The 18567-nt window shown below is 37.0% G+C and overlaps 1 protein-coding gene across 11 annotated transcripts in view; it reads right to left on the bottom strand.

Moving 5' to 3' along the window:
• Positions 1-5602: 5602 nt before the first annotated feature.
• The window catches only part of KDM6A (lysine demethylase 6A), a 158828-nt gene continuing 145863 nt past the window's right edge, over positions 5603-18567 (bottom strand). For 5 of the 11 annotated variants that reach the window (XM_085297915.1, XM_085297905.1, XM_085297910.1 and 2 more), the window contains 5 exons: positions 18435-18549; positions 16126-16313; positions 14713-14854; positions 9784-9910; positions 8594-9020 (listed from right to left, as the gene is read on the bottom strand). In XM_085297915.1, coding sequence (XP_085154041.1) covers positions 8724-9020; positions 9784-9910; positions 14713-14854; positions 16126-16313; positions 18435-18549 — 869 coding nt within the window. In that variant the 3' untranslated portion in view covers positions 8594-8723. The other 6 variants (XM_085297908.1, XM_085297912.1, XM_085297911.1 and 3 more) reach the window with 3 other exon arrangements.

Here is an 18567-nt window from a genome sequence, read left to right as displayed (position 1 = left end):
AAAAGAAAAAAAAAGAAAATACTCTTCTCACTCTTCTCACTTCCATATCAAAAAACCCAACCATATAAAAAAAAATAAAATAAAAATCTGTGACAACTATGGCTGTGTGCCATTTATTCATTGTACCTTTTTTTACATACCAAGGGAGGCTAGTCCTGGTATTTCATTTATCTTTATTAGCCAAAATTCACTCCTATCCAAGGTCTAGTTTATTTTTTTTAAAATAAGCAATTTCTGCACCACTGTGAAAGTTGTCTGCAGACAGTAGATGACCAAAATGACAAACCCTTGTATTGCACCCACTGTCTGCACCATCACTAAGCTCTTGAAAAATCCTTCAAGTTGCTGGTAGGAATGCAAGGAGATGTTTTTTTTTTAAAAAAAAAAAAAAACAACCAAACAAAAAAAATCTTTCCATAACTTAATGCTGAACAGATTAAGATTCCAGCAGCAGCCAAAAAAACCCAAAGTAGCCAGACATGCCTGACCACCACCATGGGGTAATTCCTGTTTTCTCAAAGGGCTACTTGGTGTAGTGCTGGTTCAGCACTACAGGGCATGAAAGAGGAAGGGGCCAGAAACATTCTGTGTTCTGCTTCATTTTTTTTTTTGTACTCAGAAGGTCAAACTCTTCTAAGCGGCAACCTAGTACCAGCTCTGGGCCCTGGAGCCCAGGCCCTGGGTGCCCCATGTCACCGTATGCACCCTGCGCCACTGCACTCAGGTCTCTGTTGTGTTGCCCTTTTCACCTCTTTCGCTGGTTTTAAGTTTCTTTCGTGTACTTGGTAGTCGGCACTTTCATACAGCGTGTAAACTTTCCCATGTGCTCCGCCAGGAACGGTGCTGCATGCCTGGTCTTGGGTGGGATTCTTTCAAGTGGCCTCCCAGCTCCACAAGTTCAAGGAGTCAGTGCTTTAGCCCGTTCGTTTTGCCATTAGCCCATTCAGTTAAGCACTGACCAGGTTTTGCTATTTTGAAATTGCCATCTCCTCTTCCCAGTCGATTCTGTTCTCCCTTTCCACCAGCTTTGGTCCGAACCACACATCATTCCCTATATCCTGGGCAACACTATGTGCCAGGCCGGAAAATGCCTCCCTAGCACCTCCCAGAGCAATCATGCGACATGTTACCCACGAGTGGTGTTGCATCACATCGAGCATCTGAGCACGCTGCTTCTGCAAGTTTGTCCTTTACTAGCCAAACACATCGTCCCTCAGGAGCTCGGTGGTAGGACAAACTACTTTACCATGCTGACTCCACCCTCCACACATCCATCCTAATCGCTGCTTACGTCAGAGTACCCTACCATTCCCCAGGCTTGTGCAGCATCTATAGCGGTTAAACACATTAACAAGGTCCATGGCAATAGTAGCCCGGCAGCTGCGTGTAAAATGCTGACACTACGCTATCCAAATAGCGAAGCTAAAAGCTGAGCCCACCCTGTGCTTTTTCCCTTTGTCCGTCCCTTTGGTATGTTTTTATGGCCTCACAAAGTAAATAAAGATATCCCACACTTGCTTGTTTGAAACTTTCAGTGCGCAGTCTCCTAGTAGCAAACTCCCACATTTATCGTGGCCACACTTGCTGTAAGCTGCGGCAGACCCCAGCCCCCTGGGAAGGGACCAAGCATTGCTCATTCCCTCTAGGGAAACTGCGGACTCAGGTAAAAACTCCTGTCAGCCTCAGTTTGCCCCCATTCCCTGTGTTGCTTGTATAGATGCGATCAACAGCGCAAGGCTGTGCTGCCTGCGTTTAACCTCCCAGCGTCTGCTCAGCCCCCAGCACTGTGAAGGCCATTCTCCCCATCTGCTTCGTCCCTCTAGCTCTGTTTAGCTCCGGTCACTGACGAAAGGGGAATCGGTCCCCCTCAACTCTTGCTCCAGTTACCAAAGATGCTCTAGTCCCTCCTTTTTGGGGGGAAAGGTGTTACTTGCCTGGAATGAGGCAGCTCTGGGGCCCAGTGGGGCTTGTGCCTGCATGTCCGCCTTGCTAGCAGCTGCTTCCCGGGCATCCTGTGCCTTTCTCCATAAAGCCCTACAGGGAGTAGCGCTGCCCACAGACAGCAGGAGGTTCTAGGAAACTGGTGGGAATAGCCCAGGGCTCTGCAGCAGACTGCAGGCAGCACATTCACAGGGACCGTCTGGAAGCATGTCCCAGGGTCTCCAGCTGCTATGCAAAAGCTGCCCATCACCAGCAATACACGACCCCCAACACCACCTCAACTCCAGTCCTGAACACAGCTGATACAAGCTCTGTGGAGTCGGCTCTGGTGTTCCCCACCACTCGTGTTAGCCTGTCCCAGCATCTTAACAGCCAACGCTTTACCGAAATCAGGGTGAAGCCTTAGTCCTCTTGGCTGGGCATCATCTGCATCCCTTCTTCCTCCACTGTCAGCAGTGTCACAATCAAAGCAGTTACTACTGCTTGGTTTTGACCACAGACTGAAGTAAACCATCACCCTCACCACTTAGTCCCCACTCTGTGACACATTCAGCTATGTAGGTTGCTCTCCTTCCCCTATTTTTTTTATTTATTTTTATATGTTTTTAAAAATAAATGCTTCCTTTTGTTTCCACAGTACCACTTGTTGATCTCCCAAAGGGAATCCTTCATCGGTCTGGTTTCTACACTGGCTAAAGCCTCCCTACTCTGTACCAGACATAGCTATTGCTACCATCTCAGCTGTTGACTTGTTGGGCCATGACTTTGCTACAGATCTATATAAAGAGTTTGACCCAGATGAGCTCAGACTTAGAAGCCCTCTTGCTACCCCCCCCCCAAATTTTCTACTTGAGCCCTTTTCCAGGGGCTGGGCAGCTACTAAGGATGAACATCTTCCCTGTTATCCCAGCCAAATACTTGCATCTGCTAATCAATACTTCTATTTCTTCTCACAGAACCTCATCAACTGTGGATTACCAATTTGTTTAAGAATCTAGGCTGTACTATGATGATTTGAAGCAAGCTATACTAATTTCAATAAGGCAACATCATTTTAATACTGTTTTCAAAGTTCTAACTTTGTAAGGTGCAGATTCAGGAAACTGTCTTTAGGATTACTGAGTTATTTATTGTATAATTCAGGAACTTTTGGGTAAGTCTTGTCACTAGCACTATCTCTAGCTACTTACTTACAGAACTACAAGCATCACTAATTCTGAAATGTAAGCACTGGTAAACTTCACTTCTTGAAAAAATAGAAGATAGTGCTCCCAAGTTATGTATCTGAAGAAAAGCTTAAAATTTAAATGCTTTGTTGAATATAGTAAGTTTATGAAAGAACTTAAATTAAGCTCAAAACTTGTTGCTAATCCTTCTTCCCATATATGGGATCCTTTTGTTGTCAAGCTCCTCCAGTTTTCCTCCAGGACAGTTCTCAGATCCAGAGTTCAATGGCAAATGTTGCTATTTATTTCTAACTCTCTCTCATCTTTAATCCAACTTTTTGCTATTCTTTTTATCCATTTGTATCTTATTGTCTTAATATATCTCAAGTCTTAATAGTATCTTTTCTTCTATTAGTCTTGGACCTCAAAATGCTTTCAACAAATGCCACTTTGGCCACTTCCACCCTTTTAAGCAGTGATACTTGATTTGCTCACTACAATAATTTTTAGTCATAAGCAAATATGCTAATCAGATTCACTTGCAGTATGGTTGAACTGTGGAGCTCAAGGGCTACAAGACTGAGATTCACTGGAGATTGATTTAGTCCCCTCCATAAAGCTTAGAAATCCCCCCTCCCTTGTTAACACTTGGAAATATCCAGAGATTACAAATGCTTCACTTACACCATGTGCTTCATAACTTAAGAAGCATAAGCACTTCATAATAACTACAACTGGTAAAATATTAACTTGTGCTTTTTTAATAAAATGAAACAAAAGCATTCTAAATCATAGCAGCTTATAGATCAAAACTGTCCATATTTTAGGAGCATAGTGTAATTAAGAAGTATTAAAACTTCAAAATACTAAAGCCCTGTAGCAATTTAAATTCATGACAAAACTTCATGCAGAGTGAGTAATGTCTCATGTCTGATGCTCTGTCTGATGCTCCACTAATTGGGTCTGCTTATTCGTAGTGAATATGTTTTTCCTTGGTAATGGCATATCCTCTTTTCTGAAAGGGAGGAAAGGTACAAAGCCCTTCTGAGTAACACACAATAGCTCTTTCCCTAGTTAGAAGTATTTTTTTTATAGCACTGAAAAATGAGGACTTTTTGTTTACCATTAGTTGAGGTAAGTTATCTTGCTTTTATTTGGGTTTAAGACTACTGTAAAGGAGTAGCTTTTCAGTGGCAGCATGGTTTGTCAAGATTACAATATTTATGACTGCATAAAATACATAAGTAAAAAAATTATGATTTGTAATTTGTTATCAAGAGTTGAGACTTACATCTTTACAGAACTGCAAATATTGGCTTTCTAACTGCTAGTTTATATTTTGCTAGCAAGAGTGTTTGTCATATGTTTTTTAATCTCTATACCCTTTTGTCCAACTGTTGTAAGAACTAGCGAGAAAGGCATTTGTAACTACAGTTAAACTGCTGTAACAGCATTAGACAAGCTGTACTGGTTTTTCATTAAATATCTTTTGTTTGGAGCTACAAACGTAAGAAGCCATTCTTACTTTTTGCTCAGAATATACTATTAGCATGCTTTGTGTCTTTAACACTTCACATTGATTACAAAAAAATTTAACAATGTAATCACTAACACATCCCACTAATGAGAAACTATGAGAAACTGTTTGCTTGATGCAGAACCTTATGCATCAGTCAACTCTGATGGATAAGAAAACCATCAATTTTGAAATTTAGATTTAATGCATTTTCAAGGAGCTGATGAGAAAGGAGCAAATTAAAATAAATACCATAATTAAAACTGCAAACTGTTACAATGATATATTATAAACTTGCCCTAAATAAACCTAGTGCTTGAAAAATTTACCAGTGAATCTGTATTACAAAATATGTCAAAATACAATAGAATACCACAAAACAACGTCCTTTTTGGGGTCAACAATGACACCAAGATGACTCAGTCTTAATGTTTAAATTGTCAATAGAACATACTATAATATATAAATTGCAATTTGGTTGAAATTCTAGATAACATCCCCACTCAAAATCAAATTCACCTTTTTCATCCCTTCTCTAAAACTAGTGCCAAACTTCCTGTCAAACTCAGTATTTTCTTGAAGAACTTTAAAATCTATCCATTACTTATTTTCTACTACTACATTTGGCAGCAACTATTTATTGGTCTGTTATTGCAAAAAGTGCAATTTAACAATAAACCAGTCTGAAGGTCATTTTGTGTCTTGAGGATACATACCATATATTTCTTTAAAAATAATCATACTTTTGTAAGCAATACTTTACAGTAGACACCTCAAATCTACCATAGATGTAAAACTTAAAATGAGAAAAATTTAGTTTCTAAATCTTTATACACATATTTATATTCAAATTTCTATATATATATTATATATACACACGCACAAGAGTATATATAAAATATATATAATCAGATTCAAAAAAGAACAAAAACTGGGCACTGTACATAAAATCTTTTTAAAACTCAAACAATAGAAAAACTTTAAACATTAAACAATTTTAATAAAAGTTTCTGTACAATGCTAAGCAGTTTTATTTACATATAGAAAATGTAATAGGAGTAGTGTTTGAAATTACAGAACTCCTTAAAATTTCAATGGCAGGTAATCTGGAAAAAATAACAGCATTCCATTCACAAATATTTTCAAGCAATAAATATGTATTTATAAATAGTGTAAATTTACATCAAGATTAGAAACAAAAATCACAAATCTGAAGTTTATTCCTTAGTCTATGTGCAACCCATTTATCTTTGTGACTTGGCTGTTAATTGTTTTAAATTTTATTTAGGAACCAAAAGTGTAACCGTCATGGTTTCAAAACAAGACAGAAAAACATAAAAGCAGTAAAAAATTTATATCACCTAACTCTTCACAAAAAAAAAAAAAAAAAAAAAAAAGAAGTTGCCCAAAGAAAGACTTAAAATTTCTATCTACCTTACAAAGAAATGACCAGCTAAGCTAGTACTTTTTCCAAGGGAAATTCTGATGGGGAAAAATGGATGAAACCAACTCATCAGCCCAGAAACAGAGAAATACAAAAGAGGTGGTCTTCAAGTCAGTAGTCTGTATAACGTTGCCAGTTTTGTCAGATATATACAAAACATGGAATTATTTTTTTGAAGTACAGCTGGATGAGCTTTATTTGTTTTGAGTTCTGGAGTAGGAGGCAGTGCTCTCTCCTGTCCAGTTGGTTGACACTCCGCACTTGGAAGGTTGCATAGACACAGCTTTCAGCCAGCAGCCTTACGGGATAGCTACAAAAATCAGTGGTGCAGAACTGGGTCACTTCCTGAATATCAGAAAAGTTTTCATTTAATGTCCATGAAAAAATGTCAAGATGAGGAGGATGGCAATGGAGGAGCCTGGAAAAGAAAACATTAAATTACCTTTTCTACAAGGGTGTAAAACTCAGTTGTCTAACCAAGTTCTGTGCAAACAGTAAGCATGAGAGTTTAAAATTATAAACACTACTGTTTTATACTTCAGGACTTTTTCAAGCAGATACTGGCTTTTTTCTTTCTTTCTTTTCTTTCCATATTGTTCAAATACAATGTATATTTTATGACTACTTTACATTAGGATTTTGCCTATACTGAAGTCTGGAGTATAATGTACAGATATCTGAGTTAATACTGTGTGAGCTACCAGAAGAAATCTTTTTGTAGCAGCAAAGAGCTCTGTGTGGGCTTGTAAAGATGTATCTTTACATACTCTAGAACAGGGATTCTCAACCTGTTTACTTGTGGAGGATTCCATACGTGGCTCTCCAAATGCCTTATGGGCTGCATTATTTTTTCCCTACCGAAAGACCAATGTGCAATCCTGGGGTTAGGACGGCTGTGGAAAGGGCTCTCTGCCATGAAGACAACCATCCCCCCCCCCAATTTATTTTTTTAACTTTGGAAAACAGCACCAGAGCTTCTAAAGGGTGAAGAAAACCAGGTCTCTCTCATTCCTGCCTACTTCCAGGAGACAAAGTCTAGAAGATGCTTGGTCATTTCCCAATAATGCACTTTGTGGCATCACCAACAAAATATTGAATCTTTAATGGCACTTCCTTCTTCTTCTCCTTTCCTGCCCATCAATCCTGAGAGTCATGATATAGAGTTCTTCCAAAAAGCTGCTCACAGTTTTAAAGACACTTCAAATCACACCAAGGTAGCCACCTATGAAACACTAATGCTAGCTGATCCCCACAATTGCTCCTGATACTTTACCCCCAAACACGGGATCTCTCTGTCGGCTCTACTGCACCCTAGCTATCTGAGATCATCTTTGTTCTGTGACTTGCCACAAATCTCAGCTCTTCTCTCCTCCTAGACCTGTGAGATATCATTTTATTTATTATACACTAGGCTATGACTCTTCTTAATCAAGACTGTATCCCCTTTTAAAGAAGTGATAATATGCACTCATTTCACAATGGAACAATTTTTAATGCCCTTGATGGCCACAGCTACAGGTTTTGGTTGGGCAGGGAACTGCTCACAGGCTGAGAACCCCTGTTCTAGGCACAGTTATATCATCACAATTACCTATATAATGTTATAAACACAGACAATGAAACCCCCTTCCCTCTCCCTTTTACATACAGAGTCCTTCTTGCCCATTCCACTTAACTGGATGTCGTATGTGAGTACAGATGTTTATTTATATGTTTTTCTATAATAGATCATCATCTTAAAATTGCAGTATTTCCCAAACTAGAATGACAACGGGCTTCTAAAAGTAAGAATTGAAGTTCTACCACCTCAGGCTCTGTAGAACCAATGAAGAGAATTAAATTCAGAGAATGCTGTCCTGCACTCCAACCATCCTCTGCTGCTGAACCTTGAGGCATTAGCTCAAAGCTCACAACTTATCACTCTAGTATTACATGAAATTATTGTCCAAACATACATTTTCTGGAGCACCTGGAAATGAATCAAAAGGCACAGCCATTTCTGGGCTGCTGCATTTAATTCAACATGAAATTCTTGTAATACTTTGTCCAGTGATTGTTTCCTTTGACAGAAAAGCAAGGTTTGTCATAAATAAATCCAGCATCACTCTCACTGTGATTACAAAACAAGTCATCTTTCCTGAAACAATGAAACCTGGGTGAAATGTTAAGACAGTTGTGCTGATACAGTTCAAAGCAGGAGGCTGCCATATATAGCACAAAGCTATAATGGCAAAGAGGCTTTTTGCTTTAAATTGAAACGCAAAGGAGGCCCCAAGCCAAAGACAGAACTGTTTGAGAGCATCCACTTGCTAAGCAGAGGGATAGTGCTGATTTGGGAAAGGATGGGTGGGGAAGGGGGAGGAGGGGGTCTGAGTGCGTAGGATGCTCTGCTGCTATACTGACTTCATACCACAACAAATGTATTAGAGATGCTCTTGAACCTGGTGCTAGTTTCTCCAAGCTTCACTGTCCTGATTCTTCCCATCTCCATCTGATCCAGTTATGGTCTTCAGGTGATCTCTATTGGATTTTTAAAGCCACAACTTTATGAATTGTAACATCATACTTTTCCTGAAAACTCAGTGGTTATGCTCTGCAGTAAGTTACTGTACTTTTTCACATAATTCTGACTCTTCAGCGTTTTGTTCTGTAAATATCACATACAACCCATACCTCCATTTGAATCAGAAAGTCCATGGTACTCATATAATGGAGTACCAAGACTGCCTACAACTGCTTTACAAATAATGTATTTAGGCACCCACTTATTAATTTGACTTACTAATGTAAATTGATCATAGACTTGCATCAAGTCCTCCATTTTGTACTGTTCTAGCACCACAAAATTTTCCAGGTTCGTGCTTATCTTTCGTGCACAGTCTTGGCAATGTACAACGTAAGTCTTTCGAGAATTGCTCTCACTAGTGACAAAAAGCAGATCAAAGACTTCCACCTATTAGATAGGGAACAAAAAGCAAACTGTTACAAGCTCATCTTGAAAAGCTGAAAAAACAAACAAACAAAACCAAAAAAAACCCCAGCTTTCCTAGTTTGAGGTTTATAACCTTAATCTGTGTGCGCAAAGAGAAAAATCAAATTCATTCAGAGAAATTCCATCCTCCTAAGGCTCAGACATGGAGACGAAACATTCTCAAAGCACTACTAACACTACACCTCAAACGTCCGCATAAACAGCATTATGGGAAAGCCTTTGTCAATACTAACAAGGCAGGTTTCACAATGGTGGTTACTCAGTAAGGTGAGAGTGTAACAAATCCACCTGATTTTCCTTTTTTTTAAATCTTCCTGCAAACTAAGGTTATAATTTACTTACTGCTTACTCAGTCACACAGATGTCCTGCCCAAGAGGCTCAGTCAGAAAATAACTAGAAACTGATTTTCAGAGGCAGAAAAATTTTCTTTTGAGCTTCACGAAAACTGTTTTCTTGTACTTTGAAATTACTACTAACAGCAAATAGAATCAAAACGTTTACCAAAATGTATGTCCTGTGAAGAAAATGCACTTAGCTTCTGCCTCTTTTGGGGCTGCTATAATAACCTCTTTCAAGACAGTACTGCATAATGTGCTTGCAGCATGTAGTAGATAGAACTTAAAAGTAGAAGTAAAATTTAAATAGTAACAACAACAAAAGGCCAAAATTTAAATAAAGCTTAATTTAAAATATTAAAAAAATCAGCTGCATATTTTTACTGACCTCACAAATGCTACAGTAATGAGCTGGCTCGTCCTTTGCTCGCCCGTGCCAGACGATCTCTTTTCCTGCAGCAATTAGAGCTTCTCTCAGTGTCTGACACTGTTTGAGAGTTCTTAACAGGCAATACCTACAAGCAAAATCAGAATCAGGATACTACATTAGCACTCAGTTATCTCTCCAGTTCGCTATCAACTTCATAGCAAGATTCAAATAGCCCGGATTTCATCAGACCCTGTTCCTGTCCCTTTGGGCTTTCAGAAACACCTGGCTAATAGGTATCACTAGACATATGACTTAGGCAGAAGTTAGACCACATGATCCTGGACCTTTGTGTAAATTTATTCCATTTCAGAAATGCCCCCTTCCCTGCAGCAGTCAGTATGCTTTATTTTTGACTGGAACAGATGAACATTGTTTTAAGTTCAATAAAATAAAGTGCTTTCAGAAGCAATTTATGTAATTTATTTTGAACCATGAATTTATCAGCAAAAAGTTGGTCTGTCAAGTTCAGAAAAAAAGCCTATAGCCTATACAAAACATTGTTCTGACTAACATTCCCCAAACCAAATTACTTTTTCCACCCTACTAAGCTATCAGTCAGTAAAGTCTGAAAACCTAAGTTCTGACAGAAATCACTTTATACAGAGTGAAAATAAAACTCAGCAGCAAGTATATTCTTCCATGTACAGGGAAAAAGAATAATATTGCACAGATTGGTATTAGAAAATAGAAATAGAAAAAATTTGAATTTTAATACTTATTTTGTAAATGAAACTAGCTAGATTATAATCAACATTTCCCTACTATACTTCTGTAAATGATAAAAAAAATTAAAATTAATCTTCTCAATCTTACAGTTACACAAGTGTTCTGTAGTAGTAAATGTGACTTGAGTGTTGTGTAAGCTACATAGACTCCCTAAAAGGGGGGGGGGGGGGAAGCTGGCAAAATAAGTCACCAGACTTCAAAATTACAATGTTATTTACAATAATAATTAACTCTCAGCTATCCTATTTATTTGAGCTGCAGCTTTTGCAGCCTTTAATTTTCTCCTCCACAGGGTTGTTACATTACATGCCCATTAAATGCAGAAGGAAGACTGAAAAATGTCAGGGGAAGTATAAATATTGGGCAGAAAATAAAGTGCTCAAAAATTCTATCAAAATGTTTTCAATTTAATCTTTCTCCTATTTTAAATCCTTAAGCATTTAATATATATATTATGTATTTTTTAAAAAAAGATTCTTTTCATGTGTTTCCAAGTGTTTCGTAGAATTTTATGCTTGCTTTGAGATACTTTCCTCTTGATGTTTAACACCTAGGCTGTTCATCTTCACTATCTAACTTCACTGAAGAATCACTATAGCTTCATTGTTAAGAGAAAAGAATTGCTCAAAACATAACCCACATATAATATCACTGCAATGTTTGCCAAATTTGCAACTAAAGCTGAAAACAACAGCTGGGAGCTGAATTACTCCTCCTTGGTAAAACTAGGGTCCCAGCAACAGTACTCAAAAATGTAAACATTAGCTATTTCATGCTATCAAAGAATGGGAGAAAGTATATGAAATACAATTCTGAAGATGCATACCACAATTTCCTGAAGTAGAGGAAGCCTAAAGGAAGCCCAAAAGGCGTACAGAGATTCACACTGTGAGTGGTATATAACCTGTTTGATTATTTATACATCCAATAAAATTAGATAAAAAGTAGGGACACCGTTCCAATGACAATGCAAAACTGACATCTTTATGTCTATCAATAGGTTATTTTCCCTAAAGATATTGAAATATATATTATCTGCCTTCATGATTTAGTGCATAATTTCTCCCATATCCTAGCCTTTCACATCTATAAAACTATTTTTAGAATTCACTTTTAAACCTTTACTACTATGTTCTCACCATCTCTAAATTTCCTCTTTCCCTCACATGCATTTGTAAAAGTCCCCTTCAATTTCCATTAAGCGTTTTGCTGCTTAGCATTCTATTCTTGAAGATCATTCTCCCTCAGCCAAGTTTTAATACATTTTGGGCTGTCTGTAGTCTCATTCATGATTCTTAGTGTTCCTTTCAAATCTTGAAAAACCATCTCACAAGAAAGTTTCAGTTTTTGCTCTTTATCCTTCATCTAGCAAGACAGTGGTGGGTTGCACATTAAAAAATATAAAGAAGTTTCAGATTTCTTCCAAAAAAGTTTAGTTTTATTACTTTTTTCCTGTTGCCATTCTATTCCATCATTAATTTTCTCAATGCTTATATGCATTCTTGTTATAACTTACATGTTAGTTTATTTCCTCTGTAGTGCTGACTATCACATAAGCCAGTGTGATGTATTTGTATTTATTTTCAAATTGGAATTACAAATTACTTTTTAGTTTTTCAGGAGTTATACTTTTGTGTTATTTTAAAAACACAAGAGACAGAAGTCAAACAATCTAAACACTTCAGATACCTTTGACAAATAATTTTAGATACAGATCTCCATTTTGGCATGAAGATGACAGCTGTGGCACTGATACCTGTTTTTTTTTCCTCTGATGACAAATGAAATTCAGCTATTCATGCCGAAATTCAATCAGCTGCATCAGAAACTACTTTCTTAAGTGTTTATATATATGTACGTATGTAAAACACACACACACATGCAAACACAAATGTCTGTATTTTACACCTTATAAAATTTAGGAGGAATGGACAATAGCTCCTTGCTGGTTGGCTCTATATTCCTCCAGACAAGCAGTTCTGGAGGAAAATTATGTAACTATTCTCCTGTCTTAAGGAGATTCATGAAGGTTTCTGCATTTCTAATAGGCATACAAGGCCAATATGCAAGTCAGATACTAGCAGGAATGTGCATTCTGATGACACACGTTTCTAGTTAGAGCTATAACTTAACCACAGAAGTGACAACAATGAAGAGTAAAATAACTTGGTAGCTAACTATCTCAGGTTACTGCTACTACATGTAGTAGACTAGAGCTCATCAAAGCATCTTCTTCCTTGCTTTTGCAGTCAAATTATGGGACTTAGGATTTGGCTGACAACTAACCGAGATGGAGGGCTTAACACAGGTAAACTAGAAGCGGTTTCAGTACACTGGAAAAAGGAACTGCTAAAACAGTAAAAGTTACATCTACTCCTTGGTGACTTTGCTCATTTATAACGTACATCTACAATTTGGGTGTCTCACACTAAAAGCTCAGCTGCTGTCAGCCAGCCAGACAATATGAAACAACCATTTTGTCCTCTGTGCTTCTTCAGAACATTTTAACAGTTTCTCTTAGAAAAGGATGCTACACTCAGTCAAGTTTTTACCATTTTAAACCTAAATCATAGCAAAAAGATTTGTGCAAATGCAAAATACAGATGCCCGATTATTAAAATTGTATTTTGTCAAACATATTCTAGAGCTGTTTCAAACTCTACATTAGATGGTTTCTAGGCTTGGGAAGATGTATAAAGAAAACCTGCAACAGCGATTTAAAAACAAAACAATACAAAAAACCCCAGAGCTTATGGTCATCCACTCCTTCCTACTTTTCTCCTTGTTTCTAACACTGGACAACTCAGTTTCTCCCTTCCATTTTATGACAGCTGGCACCCTGACTATGAACACTAGCAGCTTAATTGAAAGAATAGGACTCTCAAGCTTTTAACAAAGATCTTCTTTGCCCTGAATGTTTAGTTAACTAGTGTTAAGAAGATATTCGTACATAAACGCCATTCCGAAATCTAAGCTCTACAGTGACTACAAACAACCCTTTCTTCAACTTCCAACATTCTCAGACTTTACAAACTTACCATTTCATTAATCCTCCCATTCTACAACAAGTGTTCAAGCATAAATTAAATTCCTACTGCAAAAAATATCCAAAAGACATTCTTAGATGTTATCAATAAATCCTACTGGGTGAAAAAAATGATTTTTCTTTGTCCTTTTTTCTAAGTGAACCCTCCAATTCTTTAAACATTAATTTCAAGGTGCATTATGTAAGGACTCAACGGTTGTGGATCCAGCCTTTACAGAAGACTAAGATGTGATCAAGCTTGAAGCTCTATTAGTTTAAGAAAAATGGAGAGAGCTGCTACTACAATATTCTCATGATGTATTATTTGCTTTGGAATTAATTCCTACACTTTGATTTAGACAAATCCCAAAGATCACAATTATGCTGTCCCTTTGATATGCTTAAATGTCCATTTACTTCTCAACTTAGATGTAATGGTGCTGCAATACGATTTATATTTGTATGAAGCTTCACTCTTTAGAAGCAATATTAAAGATGCTCCCAATCAGGAATAATCCTGCATTTTGGAAAATGTTTGAGAAATGTCACTAAACTTCATTATCACATCACACATCAGTTAACCCACTGCTCAGAGGAAAAGCAAGAGGAAGGCGGTTTTCCAGTTTCTACTTGTCTTTATTTAAAACATTTACACTGTATTCTCCAAATGCTAGTGTGTAAGCCTTAACTAAATAAAGGTTCTGGAAGTGTAAAATTATATTTAATTTTGTTGTAAAAATGACTACACATTCTCATTCTGAATTTAACATTTGGGTTGATGACCTTATGTTGATACTTTACACGGTGAGAATGTGTTCTTGAACAGATTCTTTCACCTACAGTCAATTGTATCTGTAAATGACAGTCCTGGAGTCTATATGAATTAGATAATTCTAAAGCATGTTACAACAATGTCAAATACAATGTAATACAAATTAATGTTATGTATAAATGGATCTATAAATGGGAAAATGGAACATCAAATCATTTTGGCTTGAAAGTTCACCTCTCTTTCCTCAGGAATGGAAGAGTCTTATTTACAAATTAAGTATTGCTTTATGTTTGATTAAGAGAGTCGAAGTAACAATGAAGAGCTGAGAAAGACATGGTACAGTAAATGTTCAAGTAAAACTTACTTGATCATTTCAAAAAGCTTTGGATCTGAGACCTTGATATTTCGAGCCATGTTCCATGAAAGATGAACCATGGGTACTATGGACTTTACGCTCTGCAGTTTATTCCACTCGTACCGTTCCACCGCCAATTTGTATTGACAGGCTATACAAAAACAAAATTACAGAAAACATTAGTCATGTTAACAATCAGGTAGCAGTTGTTTCTAAAAATAATTTAACTATATTCAAAATCTATACTTTTTAGTGCTAGCTTAAACTGCATTCCGTATGATTCAGTCATCGTAACTACATTTAAGTTCTATAAAATTTATTTTAAAACTTGTATTTATTCTATTTGAGATGCTACAAGAACACACAATACCACAGCATAATAGCAACTATCTATAAAACTAAGAAGGCACTGACAAGTGCTTGATTTCTAAGGTGAACAGAGAACAATACTTAAAGAAAAGGGTTATTTAAATTATAAATTTTCAAAAATTTCAAATTAAAAAACAAATCTACATTTGCACCTCCCTCTACCCATTATCATAATTTTACAGTGCTATGGTATTTAATATGCCTAAAGAAGAAAGACTGTATTTGAAGAGATATGTTATAATAAGCCACATTTTTCATTAAGCAGTCTTAGTGACCTCTGACTTTTTTAATGTTTTGCAAAATTTACCATTTCTGAATGCGTCAGCTCTGTATCAGTTAATCCTATAAACCTTGAGATACACTATTCATTGAACTATAATGAAATAAAAATATGCCTTAGGCTATTTAAGAAAACAGTTTTTTTGAAGTACTCCTCCTTTTTTGGCTGCTACATTTTCCCTTCTTGCATTAGCTAAAAATCTTCCTAAGCCATGTTTAAAAACTAAAGACTTCTAGAGCAGTAGTAAAAAACCTAGCTCCATCTTATTATTAGCTTTAATTAGAAAGACAATAATTCAGCTAATATTTCTTTCTGAACAAAATAATTTTACAATGATTTGCATTTTCTGATGCTCTTACTAAACAGTGATGAGACATCGATTGTCCTGGAAAATTAGACTGGTCAAGTCCTCAACATGTGTGCAACCTACAGCTCAGTATGCTGGGTAAAACAAGTTTTTGAAGAGAAAGTTAAGGAACTGGCCTACAAGATAGTGTTCATCAATTCATCTACCACATTTTATTTTGCTACTGTTTTTTACAAAATTGTTAATTTAGAAAATTCATTAAATAGAATCATTCAAAGACTACACTCTTATTGCTTTCACTTCTTACCTATTAATTTAAAGTTTCAGAATGTTTTAAAACACCACACATTCACTTTTATCTAGTAAAATATGTCAAAATCAATAAGCAATTGCAGGCTCTATGCCATACACAAAATAATAGTAAATAATTATTTACTGCAACATATAATACACGATTCATCCATACCTGTAAGAGGGCCGACATTCCAAGCGATGTTATTGCACCAGCCAATAGCTTGAACCCAATGAACAGTGCCAGCATTAATCCACACCAAATCCCCTGGTCTTTGAATAAACCTATAAACTGGGACATTGGCTTCATACAGATCTTCCAGGTTCGGCCACCAAGATCCCATCAGGAAATTCATATTGTTCCTGAAATAATAGGAAAAAGGAAGGCTTTAGCATTTACCAGTGGATATATATTAGTGGTCAATACTTCAGTGAAATTACCTGTACACAACTGATCACCATCATAAAAATATTTTCTGCATCTAATCAGTGACCCTGGAGGACTGGTCAAAAGGAAAGTTTAATCTCTACAATTTCTGATCATAATCCCATGTATTATATTCTCCAATATATTAAAACACTTACTCATCTGGCTGCCTGTGTGAAGTGAGTTTATGGCTTTCAGGTATGTTCCGTTTTCTCTTAAATTCTCCAGTAATATTAATACTGAGGTAGTGAAATTTTTGATGAAACCTACAGTGGCACTGTTGCAGAATGCTTCTGTTTTAACCCAAGTAACTTACTTTATAAAGATATACCATATAGCTCTTCAAAGCGCTTTCTGTTTTGAATAGTGCTAAATATGCATCCATGCTGCTAGTTCACAGTACCTGAAGCTTATCCACACAACAAGCAACCTGTTGGCACTATTTTAATTGTTATGTACAGGTTTATGCTATGTTCAGCCCCTCCTGAGAAACATGAGCAAAGGCATCCATATCTATTTCCTCATCATGAGTTCTTGAATCCTCAATTATGGTTATGCAAAATACATAATTCCCTCCCTTCCTTATCCTACATTTTAGACTGTTTTTATACTGCATCTTGAGAGATCATAGACCATTCAGTGCCTCCACTAGACACTCTGGTTTATGAGGGCAGCAAGTCCTTAGTTTCTCTGTTACCCTCTGAAGGACAGTGCCACGGGGGCAAAAGGCATGCCATCATCAGAGACATTACAAATGCATTAACAGAATTAGAATTTCAAGAGCGGGTAACCTTTGAAAAAGTGGATGAAACAAAAACAGTTGTCAGCAGATAGGCAAAAAACTGAGAGAGGGACTGAAAAGAATTTGCAGAGCTCTGGAAAACTTATTAAGAAAAGTTGAGAGTTTGGGTAATTTTTAACTTGGCAATCTAAATAAAAAAAAATCTTACATAATCACAAAATAGTTGTGGTTGGAAGGCACCTCTGGCGGTCATCTGGTCCAACTCTTTGCTCAAGCAGGGTCAGCTAGAGCAGGTTGCCCAGGACCTTGCCCAGTCAGGTACTGAACATCTCCAAGGATGGAGACTTCACAACCTCTCTGGGCAATCTGTTCCAGTGTTCAACCATCCTCACAGTAAAGAAGTGTTCTCTTGTGTTCAAGTGAAATTTCTTGTGTTTCAGTTTGTTCCCATTGCCTCTCATCAGGGATTCTGATCCTGGAGCTGGCTCAGTATTTTCTAATGGTCCCTGCACCCAGCTATGACAGCTGCCAGGTATACTATGACAGATACCTCATGGGGTCTGCGTGCAAACTAAATTCTCTCACTAGATGCAGCGTACAAACATGTCAAAATACCAATGTCTTGTGTATACAACATGTACATTAATCATAATAAAAATTAACAATATAGATCACCAGGAAAATACTTTATTCCATCACTCTTACCCCCTTTATCCTCACTCCCCCAAACTTTGCTCCATCACTTTTTACTGCAACAGCCTTAAAATCACAATGTAAGGACCACCATTTGGTAAAAGTAAATGGTCAGCTTTCATATGCATGATAAAGTACCTAGATAACCATTAAGGACTACAATGCATTTTCTAAAGTGGAAATATTCCTAATAGAAAAATTGGATTGGTGCCATATAATGCATGTCAGTAGCAGACAGTCTACGCTTGCACTAACTTTTGATCTCCCTTGACATAGTAAATACAAATTTGAATCTTGAACCTAGAGAAGCACTTTCTACCATTCATTCCTTATTATATTATCTTCATTCCCATGTTCTCTTACAAAGAACAAATAATGTATCTACTGTTAGTTTTTGAGAGTAAAGCTATCACAGAGCATCCAAGGCAATTCAAGACTCTGCATGCTGCACAAACGCTGTAATTCTGTATAAATGCTGGATTACTAAGACTTTTCTCATTACACGGGGAAACCATAAAATAATGTCCTGTTACAGCACTCTCAGTGAGTACTTTTCCCCTCAGGTTTGAGAAATGCATAGAACACTTGATAAAAATAGAAAACCGTAGCATGTCCTGCTTACTTTTCGCAGAAGTCATTCATGACACCCCAGTAGCTTTCAGGAACAACAAACCATTCACAGTCACCGGGACCAATATTTATATTTACTGAGCAAAAGTTGTTATTTTCCTGATGACCTGAAATTTACAAAAGAA

The sequence above is a fragment of the Rhea americana genome, unplaced genomic scaffold (genome assembly GCF_003343005.1).
Source record: "Rhea americana isolate MKP2758 unplaced genomic scaffold, rheAme1 scaffold_132, whole genome shotgun sequence".
NCBI classification, from domain to species: Eukaryota; Metazoa; Chordata; class Aves; order Rheiformes; family Rheidae; genus Rhea; species Rhea americana.
The sequence above is the reverse complement of the archived record's forward strand: the minus strand, read 5'-3'. Positions and strand labels throughout refer to the sequence as shown.